The sequence below is a fragment of the Pleuronectes platessa genome, chromosome 17 (genome assembly GCF_947347685.1).
Source record: "Pleuronectes platessa chromosome 17, fPlePla1.1, whole genome shotgun sequence".
Lineage (NCBI taxonomy): Eukaryota > Metazoa > Chordata > Actinopteri > Pleuronectiformes > Pleuronectidae > Pleuronectes > Pleuronectes platessa.
In genome coordinates, this window is record NC_070642.1 from 21,622,318 (window position 1) to 21,640,076 (window position 17,759).

Genomic DNA, 17,759 nt, shown 5'->3' on the forward strand with positions numbered 1-17,759 from the left:
TCTGACCCTTTACTAGAGGAGGATGGAATCAATGAAATAATCTGTGTGCTGTGAGGATTTGACCTGAGGGACAGTGTTTCATTTAGAAACAAGATAATGAAAGTGGTATTTGAATGGTAGTATTTCAAAAGGCATATGGTGGTGGGACTGCTGTCACCATATCAATATAATAACTCATCCTGATTGGCCATAAGGACCAGCAGCATTTCTCTGGAGCTTCATCCTCTTCCCTGGTGTTGGTTGGTCAGAGTTTGGGACTCGAGTAATAATCATTCCTGTCATTTGCACCAATGAGAACCGCCCATGAGCCGCTCCACGTGCTTGCTCATTGTAAACGACCCGTCCACTTCCATCCAGATCCAAATAGCGTGCATGGTTGTTTGCTGTTATCTAATATCATGTACAGTCAAAAGTTTCTTGTTCAACTGCCAATCAAAATGTGTTGATAGACCACGCGGACGATTAATCGAAGAAAAAAAAAATACTCTTCTTTAAAATTCTATATTTTCACCATTTCTAAGGATAAACTGTATATTTACATAATTCTTTCCCTTTAAAGTCAGAGAAAAGCAGAATATGAATATGGACCCAACAGCGACGAGTCAAAACTGAGTGAATGTGACTAAGACCAATGCATTTTACTGAAGTTTTGATATCCTTCAAACTGGCTGAAGTTGTTAAACTGCAGCTGAACTCTGATAACAGTTCATTTAATTCCAGGAAACCTCTGTTCCTGTTTGTTCACCATGGAAGTCTACTGTCTGAGAATGCTCTCTGTATTGTGCCCGTGACAAATGTACGTTTGTGACTGTTGTAAATATGTCAAATATTGTGTATTTTCTGTGTATGATTTTGTGTATACTTGTGTAAATACATTCACCGTCCTTGTACAAGCGGCTCTTTGTCTCCGTGTCCTGGTGATGATGCGTAAACCCACTCGTCACGTCTGTGAAGTTTAATATTTCATTTTTATGTGTGTGGCAAGAGATTTTTGTAAAGTGAAATAAAAGACTGCAGATGATGGAGAGAGAGAGAGGCTGGATTATTACGAAGCATGAAATTAGAATCATAATCATTTATTGAAATATTTTTCATTAAAAAAACATAACAGAAAAACTGAATAAGAGCAGGTTCTGTACAGTCTGATACTTTTATGAATTACATTATAATATTGACAGTAATTAATTATTATCATGACCGACACCATTATCATTGTGTTTATTAAAACTATTTCATAAACTGTCAATTAATGTTGTATGTTATTAGAAAAATAGACCAGCATGTTTCAAACCCTTAAATCAACCTGTCACGTCTCTAAGTATTTACATATTTAAATGTTTTTGTAGAGGCTGGAAAATAAATTATAATAATTTCACTGAGCGTTCTTCTGCAAACTTAATTAAAATGTTTTAAATATCAGAATAACAACAGGAAAAAATTCAACAGGTAAAGAAACAAACATATTCAGGGAGAAAAAAAGAGCTTAAAATTTCTAAACATTAAATCCAACAGAGTCACAATAAAAAATATTCAAGTATTTCCACTCAGCTCAAGCCTGAGTTGTCGAGAAAAATTACAAAAATACAACGGCATGAATGATCCTAACGACCCTGGACTTCCCCCCCCGATGATCTGAGGGGGGGTTCTGAGTGGCAGGAGAACAGAACCAGAAAGTTTATCGTGATTATCTTTTGCGATCAAAAGAGTCTTAAGGCGTCAAAGAGTCTGGAAACAAAACCAGCACAAGTGGTTTCGGATCGAAGTTCAATGAGACACCGACATTCTGATAAAGGCAAGAAATCTGAGAACTCAAGGTCACGTGGATCACAATGGAATGTGTCGCTGGTTCTGAACCAACACTTCAACTCAAAATAATGTAACAGAAACACACACTAAGCCAAACCACTGCAGGACAGATTCACCTCCGAGGTTATTGATTCATCCGTTTGGTTTTCAGCAGGATTGTGTAAAAAAAACTAAACTTGGTGAAAGGATGAGAAACGGGCGACGACTGAGAAGGTTTGATTTTGGGACAGATCCAAGGATTCACTCACTTTATCACTAAGAGGTAGGAAGTCTGATGATCTGATATCTCAGGAATTCATAAATGGATGTTCAGAGACAAATATCAGCCGAGTTCAGGGGACTGATCTGTGAACGTGTGCAATTTGCTTGATTGGATTGAAGTGGACTGTTGTTTTTGATAAAGAACCAAACTTCCAACCTGGCTTATTTTCCACAGATCAAAAGTAGAAGTAGAACAACAGCCACGTTCAGGAGAAAATCAGGAGGTTGAACTGAATCCTTGAAGTCGATATGATCCTCCAAGCAAAACCATTTTAAACGTGTGTGTTGTCACTGATGGATTTGTCTCCCTGGAGCAAACGGCTGCAGGTGCTGACCACTGCTCCTGAGGTTTGACTTCACGACAGTGAGAGGAGATGATGAAGACGAGCAGGATCCTGATTCCACCGCGGCCAAACACAGAGAAAGTGGAGCGAACAGAAACCGAACCTGATCCACTAGGGATCAATGATAAATGAGGGTTTTAAACGAGGCACTGCCAACTGCTCTAACTGCCCAAAGAGTGAAAAGACTAAAACAATAAGTCTGTGAGACGTTTGGTGTGAAGTGAAGCTCGGCTCGGCCTGAGGAAGATGAAGCTTCCTCGACTCCACGTGAACCTCGAACACTTTCAGGCAGAATTCCCACGGGAAGAGTTTCATGACAGTTTGACTTTCAACTGGCTGATGGTTTAAATCCTTCTGCTTGAATTAAAAAATGCTGCGGTCGATCATTTCAAGCCATTTCAAATATGATAAACAGTAAATGTGCATTGGTGCTAATGACTCAGTTTTTTGCAGGTTTGCTCGTTTTGCAGCCAAACAGCCGTGTAACAGTGAGATCCACCTTCTGATCCTGCAGCTCGGCTCCTGCTATAGCTGCTCCGTCTCAGTGTGGACGGGCCCCGGCTGCTCTGTGGGCGAGTACAGTGCGTTGAACTGGTTCTGGTTCCCCAGGATCATGTCCTTGATCTTGGGGCTGATCATGCTCCGGATGCAGTTCAGGCGGACCAGCCCCGTCTGGCCTCCCGACGCCACCCAGATGTGGCAGCTCATGTTGGGGTTGAAACGCACCTGAGGAGGAGAGGAGGAGAAGAGGAGGAGAGGAGGAGAAGAGGAGGAGAAGAGGAGGAGAAATGAAGGTTTCAGACCTCAAACAATCAGGAAAATCTTAAAATCAGAACAACACATTTGAATGTTAAGATGCAGGAAGCTGTGGGACATTTAGTCGTCACTTAACTTCGATTATTCTTATTAATATGATTTAATAATCCCTCCTGTGTGAATGACTCAGCTCTCAACACCCCCGCCTCCTCCTTCATCCACCCCCCCCTCTTCATCACTATAAATCCTTCAGGAGAGCCTCTCTTCTTTCCTCTTTTCTCTCAAGTCACTCTCTCGCTCCGTCTCATCCATTTATCCCCTTCAGACATGCGATCCAGTCACGCAGCCGATGGCGTTTTGTTTTTTGAGATTGTCCCGTGAAGTGTGCGTCCATCATCTGGTCCCAGAGGGCACGGCGCCCACACCCACCACTCTGCCGCTCTTCAAATTAAACACATCAAATCCTCAAATGGCTGCTCTCCATCTCCCCCCCCCCCCCCTCCCTCCTCTGAGGGTGACATTTTTCTCATTTTACACATCATTACATTCCGCCCGTCTTTATAGCCGCCCATCAGAGGAGGAGAACGAGGGAGGAAGAGGCTCCTCTGCCATCACTTATCTCTCTTTCCTCTCCTCTCCTCTTCAGTGCTGGTGTTTATCCTTCTCTTCTTCCTCTAGGTGTTGAGGTGCAGCGGGAGTCTGATGGTGTGTCACCGTGTTAGTGTTCGATACCTTGTGCAGCGCGCCCAGTTGCATCTCGTCCAGGTTCATCTCCGACTTCAGTTCTGTGTCTTTCATGTGTTTCCAGGTCGTTTGCTTCTCGCATCCTCCAAAGCTGAGCTGGAAGTCGGAGATGATGAAAGAATTAGTTTCAATAAAGCTGATGAATGAATGAATGAATAAACAGGAAGTTAGAGATTGTAGGTGAAATATATGGTGAAATATATATATCATTTCTGAACAATTATAATTAAAGGATCATCTGAAGTAGAAGTTCTGATATCTTTTAGTTTTCCAAATGAAATAAATGATCACAATCATTAATATATATAAACCTAATCTGGTCTTTTATTGACCTTTTCATTCCTTTAATTACTCAGTTGTTTCTATGTGTTGCCTTGTGTGAAGCCCTTTGTGAGTTTGGCTTTGAGGAGTCGACAGATCCAGGATCTCCTCAGTGTCTCACCATGTTGCCGTCTGAGTGGTGGAGGCAGAATCTCTTCACAGCCTCTTTGTACGTCTGGAACGGCAGAGGGGCACTTGTCTTGTTTCGACCTCTTCGTCCTTCTCTTCCGTTTTCACTAACACTCTCATCCCCTGCTTCGAATCCAGGATCTTGTTCTCCCACCTCTGCTCCCTCCTTCTCCTCCTCCTCCTTCTCCTCCTCCGCTGCTCCTCCCATCTCGGGGGTTTCTTCCTCAGTTGTAGCGTGAGGAACCTGAGACGTTGTGTATATGGGCTGAAGACACAGGTTCAAGAAAAGGTGTGACTTCAAAATGCAACATATTCAAAAGTAGTGTTTTAACTGTAAGTTTTTGACAGTTATTTTAAAAGAAGGTGTATATTTTTATTTCAGGTGTTTAATAATACAGGAAACACAGAGGTCTAAATATCATTTTTAATTTGTATTATTATCTTAAGACTAAAAACAGAATCAGTTAGGACAGAAAAAGAAACTGTGAACTTACAAATCGTCTCTCTATGGTGCGTTTGATGTACGGGGAGTTGTAGGTTATCTGAGGCAAAATGGAGAAGATCAACTCGCCGAGGCTGTCCGCTGTCACCACGCTGTTCAACCAATCAGTGTAAGAGATGGACTGCAGGAGAACAGAAACAGACCAATCAGCACTGTTCAGTGGTTGTCTCTGGAGTCACTGCCACGCTGTCACGAACATGGTGGAATGAAGAAAAGTTTTGAACTGACTGTAACTTTCAGGGGAGAAAATAAACAAGCTGCAGTGAAATCAAGAGATTTAAAGAGAGTTTGAGGTTTAAGAACAATTTAACATCTTGATTTGTCTAAAAATCATGAAAAGAGCAAAACTATGAATCCTTCCTTATGACGAACAGGAGTCTGTGACATACATATTCATCATTAGTGGGTTGATTAATAAGTATGAGTTGAAATATTTGGTCACACTCACCCACACGCTGCCGGTCCGAGGAACTGCGTAGACACTCTGCATGTAGTGGTCAAAGAAGTGGACTCCGTGGGAACCCTTCCTGAATAAATTAAAAAACATAAGGAAAGGACAAATGTTGGGTTCATAAAAAAATGTCTGATTCTTCCATCACTTCGATCTTAGATGCTAATTACAGAGAAATCTCCCAAAGTTCTAGGAGGTCAAACAGAAAAGTCTTCTTACGCTACGTAGGCAGCATCCTGGGCTAACAGGTAGCCCGGGGCATTCAGGGGCCACTGGATCTCATTGGTCAGATAGCGTTTCTGAACAGTGACTGGGTGATCGAGCTTCTTCAGGTCCCACGTCTTGATGAAGCGATCTTCTCCTGCGGTCACCAACAGGTTCCTGAGACAAACAGACACAGAGAAGAGTCAGTGTCCGTTTTTGATTTAATGGCGAGAAGCAATACAGGATTTGTTCTCGCCAGAAGAGAAAAGCTTGATCGCTGATCTGAAATGCATCATCACACCAGCATTGATCACATGACAGTGGCGTCTGCCGGAGAGAACACATGAAGACAGAGCAATCAATGCTGATTTCACTGTGTCAGAAACACACAGCGGTGTATGGATGTGGAAAGAGAGGAAGAGGATGAGAGAGAGAGAGAGAGAGAGAGAGAGAGAGAGAGAGGGAAACAGGGAGAGAGAGAGAAAGAGAGAGGAGATAGGGGAAGAGAGAGAGAGGGAGAAGGAAAGAGAAAGAGAGGAAGAGAGGGAGAGGGTGAGGGAGAGAGAGAGAGGGAGAGATGGATAGATAGATAGATGGATACTTTATTAATCCCCTGAGAGAGAGAGAGAGGGAGAGGGAGAGAGAGAGAGAGAGGAGGTAGTTTTATCTCTTTCAACATGGCTGTGTAATTAAAAAGCAGTGATCCAGACACGATGTTTGTCCTCCTCTCTCTCTCTCTCACTCTCTCTCTCGGCTGCAGGATTAATCTTGTTATTCAGACTCGGCTCCATAACTTTCAGATCTGCCTTCACAGAGTCGACACTGACAGGAAGCGGACGGGGGGGAACACGGCTGTTCATCAAATTAACCTCCAACTCAGCAGCAGACCAACAACAATGCAGGGATGTGAACGACAACATTAATTATCTACAGGAATGTATGTAAACAAACCAACAGACAGACGAGGGTGATACTTTAACTGGAGGTCAAACTGATGGAGGGAGAGTTTGACAGACGATCAAATCAAACACTTAAAACTTTCTTTTAAAACTAATTTCCTCACTTCTCCCGAACTCTTGAATCATGACAAAGCAGAAAACCGTCCCTGAATCCATTTTGCTTCACTTGACGCTAAACGCTGAGTTAATCATTTTCCAGGTCGCCTGTCCTCACCTCAGAAGACGATTGTGCAGATTCATCCCCACTGCAGATTGTACTGGAGAGGAGACGTGGGACGACAATATCAGATTTTTAATAAAAAGCCAAATTTCGACTGGGGTTATTGCTTCAGCCCTGATGCTGACTCGCACTGAGGATCTGTCAGTGAATCCTTGTGGCAGAGAGGTGATGTAAATGACCCCTCCATCTCCCCCCACCCCCCACCCCCCCCATCTACACACACATCGGCTAATGAAGCAGGGAATGTGGGGGGGGGGGGTCCTGGTCTATGGCCTTTAATTACATATCAGATCAGTCTTCACTCTACATGCTCATGTTCCTCCAGTTCCCAAAATCATTCTAAAGTCAAACTGAGCTTCTTATCAACGACTTAATGATATCAAAAAAGTTTGTAAATGTACATCTAATTATCAATTATTCTCTTTAAATCCCAAAAAGCATTTAGAAACCTGCATGTCATTCATTATTTCTTTCTTAGAAGAAGCTAAAAAAACTCCAAAGAGAATATTTGGCATTGAAAAGACTTCACTGTGTTCGCTGAAGGAATCAAATATCCATAAATGTTCCTCAAAGCACGATGAGGTTACAGAAGATCTCACTGGAGATGATTGGAGCCCAGAGAAGCCGCAGCCTGCAGGTCAGTGATGTGCAGAGATGAGTGAGGCTTCCTCATTTGAATGGTGCCGGCTCAGAGAGGACGTGGCTGCACACGAGGCCTTGTACCCTAGATCATGAGTTAGAGCCTGAGGCCACTGGAGCCACGGCCCTTCTGCCAAACTTCTGCACAACTCTCTGTAATAAGGATTTATTCTGCTGCTTTTTTGGCAGCAAAGAACCTGAGCTGCCTTCAAACCACCTTTTAAAGGCTTGTGAGTAAAACTGGAGCAGATTCTGTGATGCTTCTTGTTTTGCTCGAGTTTTTTTTTAACGCTGATACGAACTGATTTACAACATGATCCCTGACACGGCAGTAAAACATTAACACAACCATTCACTATTCATGAGTCATAATTCTCTGTGATGCAGTGACAAGCGGAGTTGTTGCTTAATAAATTACAGGTTTCAGACTCAGAAGTCAGAACATTTTATCTGGAGACCGATTCGATGACGTTAAATGAGTCAACAGCTTGGCAGGAGAACGGATGACCACGTGAAAACAGACGTAAATGGAAAATGGAAAAGTCTTTTGATGAATATTACACTATGATTGACGTACAACCAGTTACTCGATTTATTGTAAGTGAACATTTGTGCCAAATTTGATAGGATTCTCCCGAAGTGTTCTGAAGATATCGTGTTCAAAACAATGGAATGGACGGACAACCTGGAAATGGCCGGCACGGGGACATCAGTGAACAGAACCTAACATTTACCTGGAGGCGGGACAGAAGGCCAGCGCCCGGACAGCGTGGTCGTGGGCCAGTAAACATCGAAAGGGAAGCAGAGTCAGAGAGCCGTCCGACTCTCGCATCTGCAGCAACGAAGACTTAGTGGACAGATCCCAAAGGCCGACGACACCTGGAGACAGACACCAACACAAAGAGTGTGAAGCGGGCAAAGACCATAATGGATTCTATTCTCCTAACGTGCAGCAGACACCAGTGAATCATGTTTGTGTTGGTCGGGACTCGTACAGATGAACCTGGAGGGAACCCGGCTGCTCATTTGTTCGGTCTTTCAGACGCTGAACCAATTCATCAAGAACATCCGCAAGAAATCAATTCATACCGTCGTAGAATCCAATAGCTATTATATTGTGTGGTTTCTCCGGCAGCCAGTCCATGGACAGGACCTGTCCACTGTGCTCAAGGCGGGGGGCTTTGAGGGAGCCGAGTTTCAGCGTCAACACGGCGTCCGCCTGCAGAACAGGAAGCACGACAACAAACAGCTTCAGATACAACAACACACAGTTGGATGATACTTTCTATCATTGGGTATTGTCTTATACTTTATATAATGTTTTAAATCAGCTTATTCTGAAACTGGATATGATTTAACAGGGAGAGGACTGTGACAGGGGCCTACCTGGTATATAGGCAGCTGCTGGTTTGCATTTCCTGTGGAAAGACACATGAATCACGTTAATCACAATAATGTTTATTATTGATGATTATTAAAGCTAAGCATTCAAATAGGAATAATTTGATCGGAACAAAAAGCTGGAATTGAGCTTTGGATGTAAAAGTAAATCCAAAGTGTTTATACAGTTTTTACTGGAAGACTAATGTGGGTTTCATCAATACAAAAGTGAAGCCAAATCATCTTGAGCGCCCCCTGGTGGTTGGCATTTTCACACCATTTCATCTCCTGTGTGATGAGCACAGTTTGATGTGACTGATGATGGTGATTATCTGGCATCACACACAGGATTTGGGTTAATTAATATTAATGCAGTTAATGTTACCATCATCTAAACCGAACACCACCTGCAAACTCACATCCTCAAGTCCTGAAGATGAACAACAGAGATAATGAATAAAAGCACCACACACACTAAAGCACATTCACTTGGCCTCCCTGTGACCCCCCCCCCCCCCTCCCCAAACTAAGTCCTGGATGACTGACAGCGTCGGGATACACGAGGTGTCAGCCACTAGGCCTTAAATTCATAGCTTCCAACACTAACAACTGGCTCGGTGATGCATCTTCTTTGTCATTTCAATTATAGATCCTTGTCTGATGGAGAACGGCTCTGTAAATTATGTGCATTCACTTCCCTGTCTCACATTCTCCCTTTTGTCTTTTTCCTCCTCCTTCCTCTCGTCGCTACTACACACACACACACAGACACACACACACCTACATCCACCCCCGACAATTCTGCAGCTCTAACAGCCTCCTCTTCTCAGTCTCTTCCTCATTCATTCTGGCGACTGGGCGGACAAAAGCCATTTATAATTATCTGTCGTGAACAGTGCCAGGTGTGGGCCGGTGGGGAAGACAGGCCCACGCCCCTTTATAACCCCCGCCCAAGCCAATTTCACCCTTGACCCTTTCAGCTGATACGGAAACACAGAGAAATCATTTCTACGTAGGAAACTAATCTGTTTTCAATTAGAACTCATCTTGTCCGGTTAAGAGAAGCAAGCAAAGCAAGTAATTTAGAATTTACTAAGTATATCCTTAATGTGGGGAACACCTTGAGGCAGTGTTTATATGAATTTACATATATATATATATAAATATGTATATGACCATATTGAGAAGCTTGGTTTAAGTCCAAGTCCGGCTCTGCGGTCGTCAGTCTGTGTGTTCAGGACACAGCGTCTTCTAATGTGAGCGCTCTGCAACCTTTCTATCCAATAACCATAACCTACGGTTGGAAGCGAGCGGCTGACACAGTCGCTCTCTGGAAACAGACCCAATGACCCGTGGCCACAAAATAAAATGGAAACTATCGTCCCTGAAGCTACGGGGGAAAAGGGAAAAACTAAGAGTGGAAATGTCAGGGTTTAAAGAGCTTTCATGTCCCGGCTACAGCCCTGAAAGTATTTCTTAATCAAGTGCAATTCCTTAGAATCATCCAATACAACGTTTGTCAATTAAATACCAACACACGGTGCTCTACAACCTTAGTAAAGACACATGTGTCATAAAATAATCGTTCAATAATCGTAATTGAGGTAAAAGTTTTAAATAATCGTGATTTGCATAGGTCAATGAGATCAATCAGAGAGTTAATAATATTTAATAAAGTTTTTAATCTCATGTGGTTTTCAGCTGAGAGATTCTGTGGTTTAATAAAATTCAGCATGAAAATCTGCACACAACAATCTTCATGTTACACAACCACAGATGAGTGTGGATGGGATGTGAGAAGGTTGTGTTGCTCTAATGTCAAGTGTTTTGAGATGCTGTGGTCTCAGACTGGTGTAGTGGGTCAGATCAGTCCGTGCCTGAGGGCAGTCGCAGGCAGATCAACACACAAATGTGTAGATATATGAACAGCTGTGTGTGCATGATGGATGTGGCCCACGAGGTCGCCATTAATCTCATTCACACAGCGTTCCATCAGCGGAGCCCCAGAGGCAGCTGACGCAGGGATCTGAATGGACTGGACCACAGGCCCCACCATCCATAATGTCAGCATATATACACTCCTGGAGCTGTGTGTGTGTGTGTATGTGCAGATCTAGATCTCTCAGATGAGCGATTCACTTCTCCCCTTGTTGAAGCAGCATTAAACTGTTTGATAGCATCCGAGCACAACACACAGACCCCCCCCCCCCCTCGCGGACACTGTCCTACTATTGAATATGATATCTGGTTCATTTAATGATGTCCATGGTGTGATGCTATTTGATGGATTTCATACTTAGGTTTGAGTTAATCACGTTATTGATGAACGCCAGTAGATGAAAATCCTCAAATCATCACAGCGGCTCAAACTGTTTATCGATTGGTCCATCGTCAGAAAATGAATCAGCAAGTATTTTGATAGACAATTAATCATTGAAGCCATTTTTCTTGGAGAATTTTAATTATTTTCTGCTTTTCTCAGATTTTGATGATTATAAACTGACTATTTTAAGATTTTTACTCATCGTCACTTAAAGAGTTTCAACGACCATTGTTCAATTCTCTTTAGATATGTTTTGGACCAAAGCAGATTCACCAGGTAATATATAAAATAAGTCAATAATAATAATAATAAATTACACAATTCACTTTCCCTCTTTAAAGTTCCACCAGCCTCTGCATCTTCACTTCACTTTGTTAGTTGACATTTTATAGGTGATCCAGGAATCACCACTAATTGAGGTCTGTGGTGCTGCAGTCACGTGTCTCCACAGGAAACAGCAGGAATCACACGATAGACAGACCCACTGCAGACTTTAGAAAGACAATACTGCTCTCTGCTGAGCACCCAGACGCACAACACCATCTGGGTGTGTGGATCTGTTCAAGTGAGGACCGTTATAGAGTTAAGGCGGTTGAGTCTCAGTCTCACCAGAGTCAGGGAGCTTCTTGTTGGAACGCAGAGCTGCCGGGTGGGGGAGGCTGTAGATGGTGACCACGCCGGACGAGGAGGCAGCAGCTAGAAGACCGAGTCTGGGCAGGAACGGAGCCTTCGGAGGTGCACAATTAAAAAAAAGTCAAATAATGTTTAGCTATAAACACCAAACCAAATCTACTGGTTTTCCAAGAAGTCACTTTTCTCACCTTTCTCCCACAGCTGGGGAGCTCCCAGCCTCCAGCAGGACACCACTTCAGATCCCAGATGAAGCCCTTGTCCTGAGCTAAGCCGTAAGCCAGGGCCGGCTGAGAGTCCGGGCTGCAGAGACCAGACGGAGGTAAAGACTCAGAACAAGAAGCATCACAACAAGCAAAGGGGCAGGAAACACTACTGTTTGAAACTTCATGTGTACCTGCTGTTGTACTCCATCATGCCCACGTCCCACAGCTGAATGAGTCCAGGTCCCGTGCACGTCTTGTTGACGTAGTGCTGGTCGTCCATGCCACGATGGCAGGCCACCGCGAGGTACTGTGTGGCCGGAGCTCCATCCGGGGTCGGGCACCACTCCATGGCCCAGACGGGGCCCCCTGCATACAGCAGCATGTCCCAGCGTTCTCTGTGAGCAGGCACCGCCTCAAACCTGGTGAGGGACATTCACAGAAATGCTTTAGAAACAATAACAAAGGAGTATTTTCTCCATTTACCTTAAAAAAAACTAACTAACTGACTTTTAGATCAACCAGATTCACACATTCTTCTATAACTAGTGTTCAGTGACATTTGTCCAGTGGATAACTTCAGTAGGAATCAATGTTTTGATGAAGATCTTTCTCACCTGTTGAGACTTTGAAAAGACGCCTCCTCCTTCCTGAGGCCGTCTCTGGACACTTTGAAAGCAGCTGAACGGAGCTCCTGAGGCAGGTACTTCTCCACATCACTGAGTCCCATGGAAGACACATGAAAATAAACTGTAAATTAACCTGTAGAGGTTTAAGACATTAACCAGGGCACAATGCAGACAAGCCTAGAGTTTTTAAGTTCCCAATAAAATCTGAATCGGTTTGTTTCCATTTCAGCCATTTTCTATCATATAGTTTTATTGGCGCTCTTATTAATCACGTAATGTTTATTGCATCCTCTTCTTCTGCAGTGGTGTAACAGCAGCTGACTGGAGATTATTACAACTCCTAGTAACAGTCGATGGAAATGTTCATAAATATCCATTTTCTTTTTTCTCATTTCAGGATAATCTGGTAGAACCTTCAATTAATTTGAATGGTAACCATCTTAACTGTGGTTGAGATACACAAGTCACAAGTTGTCTGACATGCAACAACTGACTGTGATGCTACAGTGGGGAGATGGAACCAATGTCCAGTTAAAAGCACAGCACAGGAAACATCCATCCGTTTACTTCATGCCCCTTTGAAAACAGCATTAAAGGTGAAATACCTCTGAGATACAAGGTGCCAGTTGCTGGTGGAGGGAACCCACTCTGGGAACACCCAGCTGCTGTAGTGATCCTCGCGGCTACAAACACACAAACATATCATATCACATACCATGAATGTGTTGGGGCAACAAATAACAAACCAGTTAAATTACCAATACCAGAAACAACCACACTGTGGCAGTATCTGCAGCTACTCACAATTTCTTGGTCGTCTCAAAGCTGCTCCAAACAGTTGCCATGACTCTTAAGGTGAGCCCGTTGTTGGTCCTGGCATTAGAGTAAACCTGCTGGAGAGAAGACACCGTGTCACAGTCCAGGTACATCGAGAGAAGTCAGAAGATGATGGTTTTATCTAACAGGACACTGTAACCTTTCAATATGTAAATTTCATTTACATATTGATAAAGCCTCTGATCTCTATGAACAGATTCTTAGACTAGGACAAGATTCAACTTCATTGTCACTGCACAGAGTAACAAGTACAACGAAATTCTAATTTCAAAGAAACAGCAAACATCAGAAAACCACTAACATTGTTCCTGTTGTGAAAACCTGTTGGACGTCCTCCGAAGTCTAAGTCCGAATCTGACTCCCCTACTTCCTCTTCTTCTTCCTCTTCCATCTCCTCACCCTCGAGTTCTTCAGCACCGGGCACAAAGTCATCATCATCGTCGTCGCTGCTAGAAGCACGTTTCCTTTTCTTACCTTGACGCGCTGCAAAGACCAAACACTGATGTCAGGCTACGTAACGTCTCCCCTGAGAAGGTTACGACTTATATTGGACGAAGGTTGTGGTCTGTGAGGTGGTTTTCCTCAAAGCACATAATTAACTCAAACAGAACAAAAACAAAAACTTACAAATTAAAGGAAATATCAATTTTGGGAAGTTCACTTATTTTCTTTCTTTCCATGAATTAGTGGAGACGATTGACACTCCCCTGAAATATCCAGCTACAGCTTCGTTTAGCATAAAGTCTAGAAACAGAGGCTAACAGCTAGCTAAGCTTTCTGCAAAGTGAAAACATGACTTAGTTGGAAAAAGCTTTCAACAACATTGAGATGGACCCGTCGAGCAAAGTGGGAAACGATTACCAGCAGGACTTTCCCAGTACCTTTGCTTCCTTTGGGACCTTTCGCCTCTTTGTTGACTTTACTCTTGGCACCAGGCTGGGAATCATCATTGGGATTACCAAACACCTCTTTTGCCAGAATGTGGAGGTACTTCAAGGCTCTGGAAGAGATAAATCACATTATTCTAGATTAGATTGATTAGATCACCATTTCAGAATTTATTACTCATGTAGCATTTACCTGCGTTAGCTTTTAAGTTTAAATAGACTCTGACTGAACAACAGGTTTCTCTTTCTATGCACAACAGTTAACACAGATGATTACTGAAAAAAAGGCACAAAACAAAGATTGATTTAAATATTTTAAGAATATACATTGGATCATACAAATAACTAGAAATACCACACGGTGGTTGTATGCCTACGCCAACCAGTGCACTGTCAGTCACCATAATGCTTTGTGAGGTCAAAACAACCTTAACCTTTGACCTTTAACCACCAAAATCCAATCAGTTCATCCTGAGGTCAAACTGAACATTTGGACAATTTAAAGAAATTCCCTAAAGGCATTGTTTAGCTATCGTGTTCACAATTGTGGGAAAGTCAAAATGTCATAATGCCTCTGGCCACTGTGGAAAAATACGACTCACATACGTAGTTTGTAACTGAATTCAGTAAATCGAATGACTCACGCTGTAGCTGCACCTCTCCTGCGGCGGCCGCCAGGTCCGAACGTCTCCTCAACTGGAACAGCATCTTCTCCCTGAGCCTCCTCAGCTGGTGCGTCTGCCACCAGTGTTTCCTGTGCAGGCTGCTTTTTCTGATACTTCCTCTTTGGCTGTGGCGTCCCATTTTCCTGCTGCACAGCTCCGTCCTCTCCAGCTGTCTTTTTGGCAGGAGTCTTTTTAGCAGGAGTCTTTTTAGCAGGAGTCTTTTTAGCTGGAGTCTTTTTAGCTGGAGTCGGTTTTGCAGGAGTCTTTTTAGCGGGAGTCTTTTTAGCGGGAGTCGGTTTTGCAGGAGTCTTTTTATCTGGAGTCTTTTTCGCAGGAGTCTTTTTCGAGGGAGTCTTTTTAGCGAGGGTCGGTTTAGCTGGACTCTTTTTTGACGGGGTCCTCTTGGCTCTCGCTGCCTTTTTCGGAGTTTCCTCTGAGGTTATTCCATCAGACTCCTGAGCTGCTTTGTCTGTTGCTTCTTTTTCTTTATCCTCAGCAGGTTGTGTCACATCTTCACTCTTTGGCGGACTAATTTTCGAAGGTGAACTTCTCCCCCCCGAGCGCTTTCTAGGTGATTTTGTCTCAGTGGACTTACCATCAGTTTCAAAATCAGCGTATTTGGAGTTTTTCTTCCGTTGCCTTCCTCTTGAGCTGGGGGTTAATTCCGGATTCTCGGCTGATGGCTTCTCTTGCCCTGTGAGGACAGTGACAGTGTTATTCCACAGTTGTACAAGACATTATATAAGGGAAACAATATACGATAATAAATATATATAATTCTACATTATATGGCAGATGACACGGTAATTAGTCATTTGTATTCTTTAATTACTATTTTGTGTCTTTAAAAACAAAATCTCACTTAGTAGAACGCAAACCCCCACCAAAGCCCAACAGACGAAAACTTAAGCTCCTTCGTGGAGATAATAACAATGTGACATTTCACGTGATGCTTATCGATATTGATTGATCTTATCTTAGCGAGGGAAAAAAAGCAGAAACCTGGTCCAGGGTCAGTGGACTCCATCAGCTCTGGGGTTTTCGTGCTGTCGCTGCTTGCTCTGGTGCCTCCTCATGTGTAGAGCAGGTTCCTTCTCATCCGGCTCAGCTGCTGCTCAGAGAAGAAACACAGAACCAAGACAAACACTTATTGACTTTCTGGGTGAACCCGAATGTCTGTCAAATTAAACCACACGTTTCCTTTAAGTAACTGTGACTGTAATAATGCAGTAATATTTCATCAGACTCCCAGTTTGTTCTGCTTCGGTCCCGACTGACTTTGTCAATGACATCCACTGCAGCTCTACTTTATGAAGCCGGAATTTTCCAATATTTGGCAAAAAATAATCAAGAGATTAATCAATATTGAAAATAATCCCAGGTTTTAGTCTTGAAGTTGATAGTTTTAAGTCACGAGTACACATACGGTCCATGTGTTAGTACTGTAAATGTTTGTTAAACTCCAGGCTGAATGTAGAAGCAGTATTACAGCCAGTGACTGCTGAGTAAGTTATTGTTGTTTTGGAGTTTGTTTCTTTAAAATAAGGAAAAGAAGCAGTTTAACATTTTGCATTTCTTGTGTTTGATGAACCAACAACACACAGAGGATTCAGACATCACATGGAAACTCTGCCTCCTGACAAACCAAAGCTCGTCCACCAAAGTGACAGTTTTATTGCATCTTCCGCTTTGACACAAACACACGAGTCACACATTCACTATTAATACAGAATCTGGATGGTTCAAATCCCCTGAATGATTCGGCATTAATGTCTCACTCGACACGAAGCGATAAGCGAGTGAATTCTACTGATACAAACTGCTGGAAGTCGCTTGTTGTCGCGGTGACTCGCATCTTTGCTGCAGCCACGCTGTTAAGCTAGCAGCCGCTGCTAAAGCTAACTTGTGACAGGGGACGAGCGGAGTGTGGGGCTTCTGTCTCTCCCGTTAGATCTGCTGTAGTGTTGGAAATCGACCCCGGCACCGGGAGTCGTACCGGCAGGGACGACTGGAACCCTTTATATCTCACCCTGCCTGTGTGCGGGGCTCTCTGCCCCGGTGGCGGAGGCGGAAAGGCGGCGCACTGAACCCGGGAAGCTGGTCTCAGGTCTCGCGGTATCGAATCCCAATGTCCGCCGAGCGGGACCGGCACCCTGGAGACTGTGAGGAGCCGCGTACACACCAGCGACACTCGCCTCCGGACGATCCTCCCTCACCGGCGGCGAAGAGCAAACATCTCCGGTGTTGTTCGGGTCGATTCTCGCGGATTTCAGCCACACTCACAGCGCCATGTTACTGCTCCACACCGCCCCCTACCGGCAACCAGGAGACCGGATCCTCTGCAGCAGCCGCGGGTTCAAACCTCACTGACTCCACACATCGCTTATTACCGTCTTACTGGTTTTGAAATCTTATTTACACCAGTTTATTACCATTGGGAATTAGTTTTATTCTTCAGATTTTATCTCACATACTGGATTTTATTTCCACGTCTTCGTGTCTTTTATGTAAACTCGTAAAGCACCGAGATGTATTTCATGTGTGAAAGGGGAAATAAGAATAAACTTTATGAGGATGTGGTGATGGCGTTTGTTGGTTAATTGGTTGGATGTTGATTGGTTAGTTACTGGTTGGTTGGCTGTTTGTTAGTTGTTGATTGGTTGTGTTAGTTTTTCGACATTTTCGTTGACTTCTTAGAGAACTATGTGTGAATCTTGATGACAAAGACATATTAAGGGTGTTGGTATCGATCAGTGTGTGAAGATCTGTATACAAATCTAGTATTCTATTAAAATGTGTTTTCATTAGGGGAATTGTTTACCTTGAAGGAGATGTGCAATGTACAGAGTGCCAGTCTAGTTCGTATATT

The 17,759-nt window shown here is 43.4% G+C and overlaps 1 protein-coding gene across 3 annotated transcripts; it reads right to left on the minus strand.

Moving 5' to 3' along the window:
- Positions 1-1,055: 1,055 nt before the first annotated feature.
- gtf3c2 (general transcription factor IIIC, polypeptide 2, beta) lies at positions 1,056-17,191 on the minus strand. Of its 3 annotated transcripts, none has more exons than XM_053445789.1 (20): positions 17,073-17,191; positions 15,893-16,001; positions 14,870-15,584; positions 14,220-14,338; positions 13,640-13,821; positions 13,306-13,394; positions 13,107-13,184; positions 12,490-12,591; positions 12,067-12,294; positions 11,861-11,972; positions 11,649-11,766; positions 8,723-8,754; positions 8,426-8,555; positions 8,071-8,215; positions 5,534-5,695; positions 5,312-5,390; positions 4,856-4,984; positions 4,354-4,626; positions 3,900-4,007; positions 1,056-3,137 (listed from the first exon to the last, which is right to left on the minus strand). In XM_053445789.1, exons 2-20 carry the CDS (start codon positions 15,915-15,917, stop codon positions 2,937-2,939), a joined length of 3,027 nt encoding a protein of 1,008 aa, XP_053301764.1. In that variant the 5' UTR covers positions 15,918-16,001; positions 17,073-17,191; the 3' UTR covers positions 1,056-2,936. The 3 variants fall into 3 exon arrangements, with proteins under 3 accessions (XP_053301764.1, XP_053301765.1, XP_053301763.1); XM_053445790.1 differs by having other exon boundaries at positions 13,306-13,391; positions 16,920-17,187; XM_053445788.1 differs by having other exon boundaries at positions 16,920-17,187.
- Between the last annotated feature and the right edge of the window lie 568 nt (positions 17,192-17,759).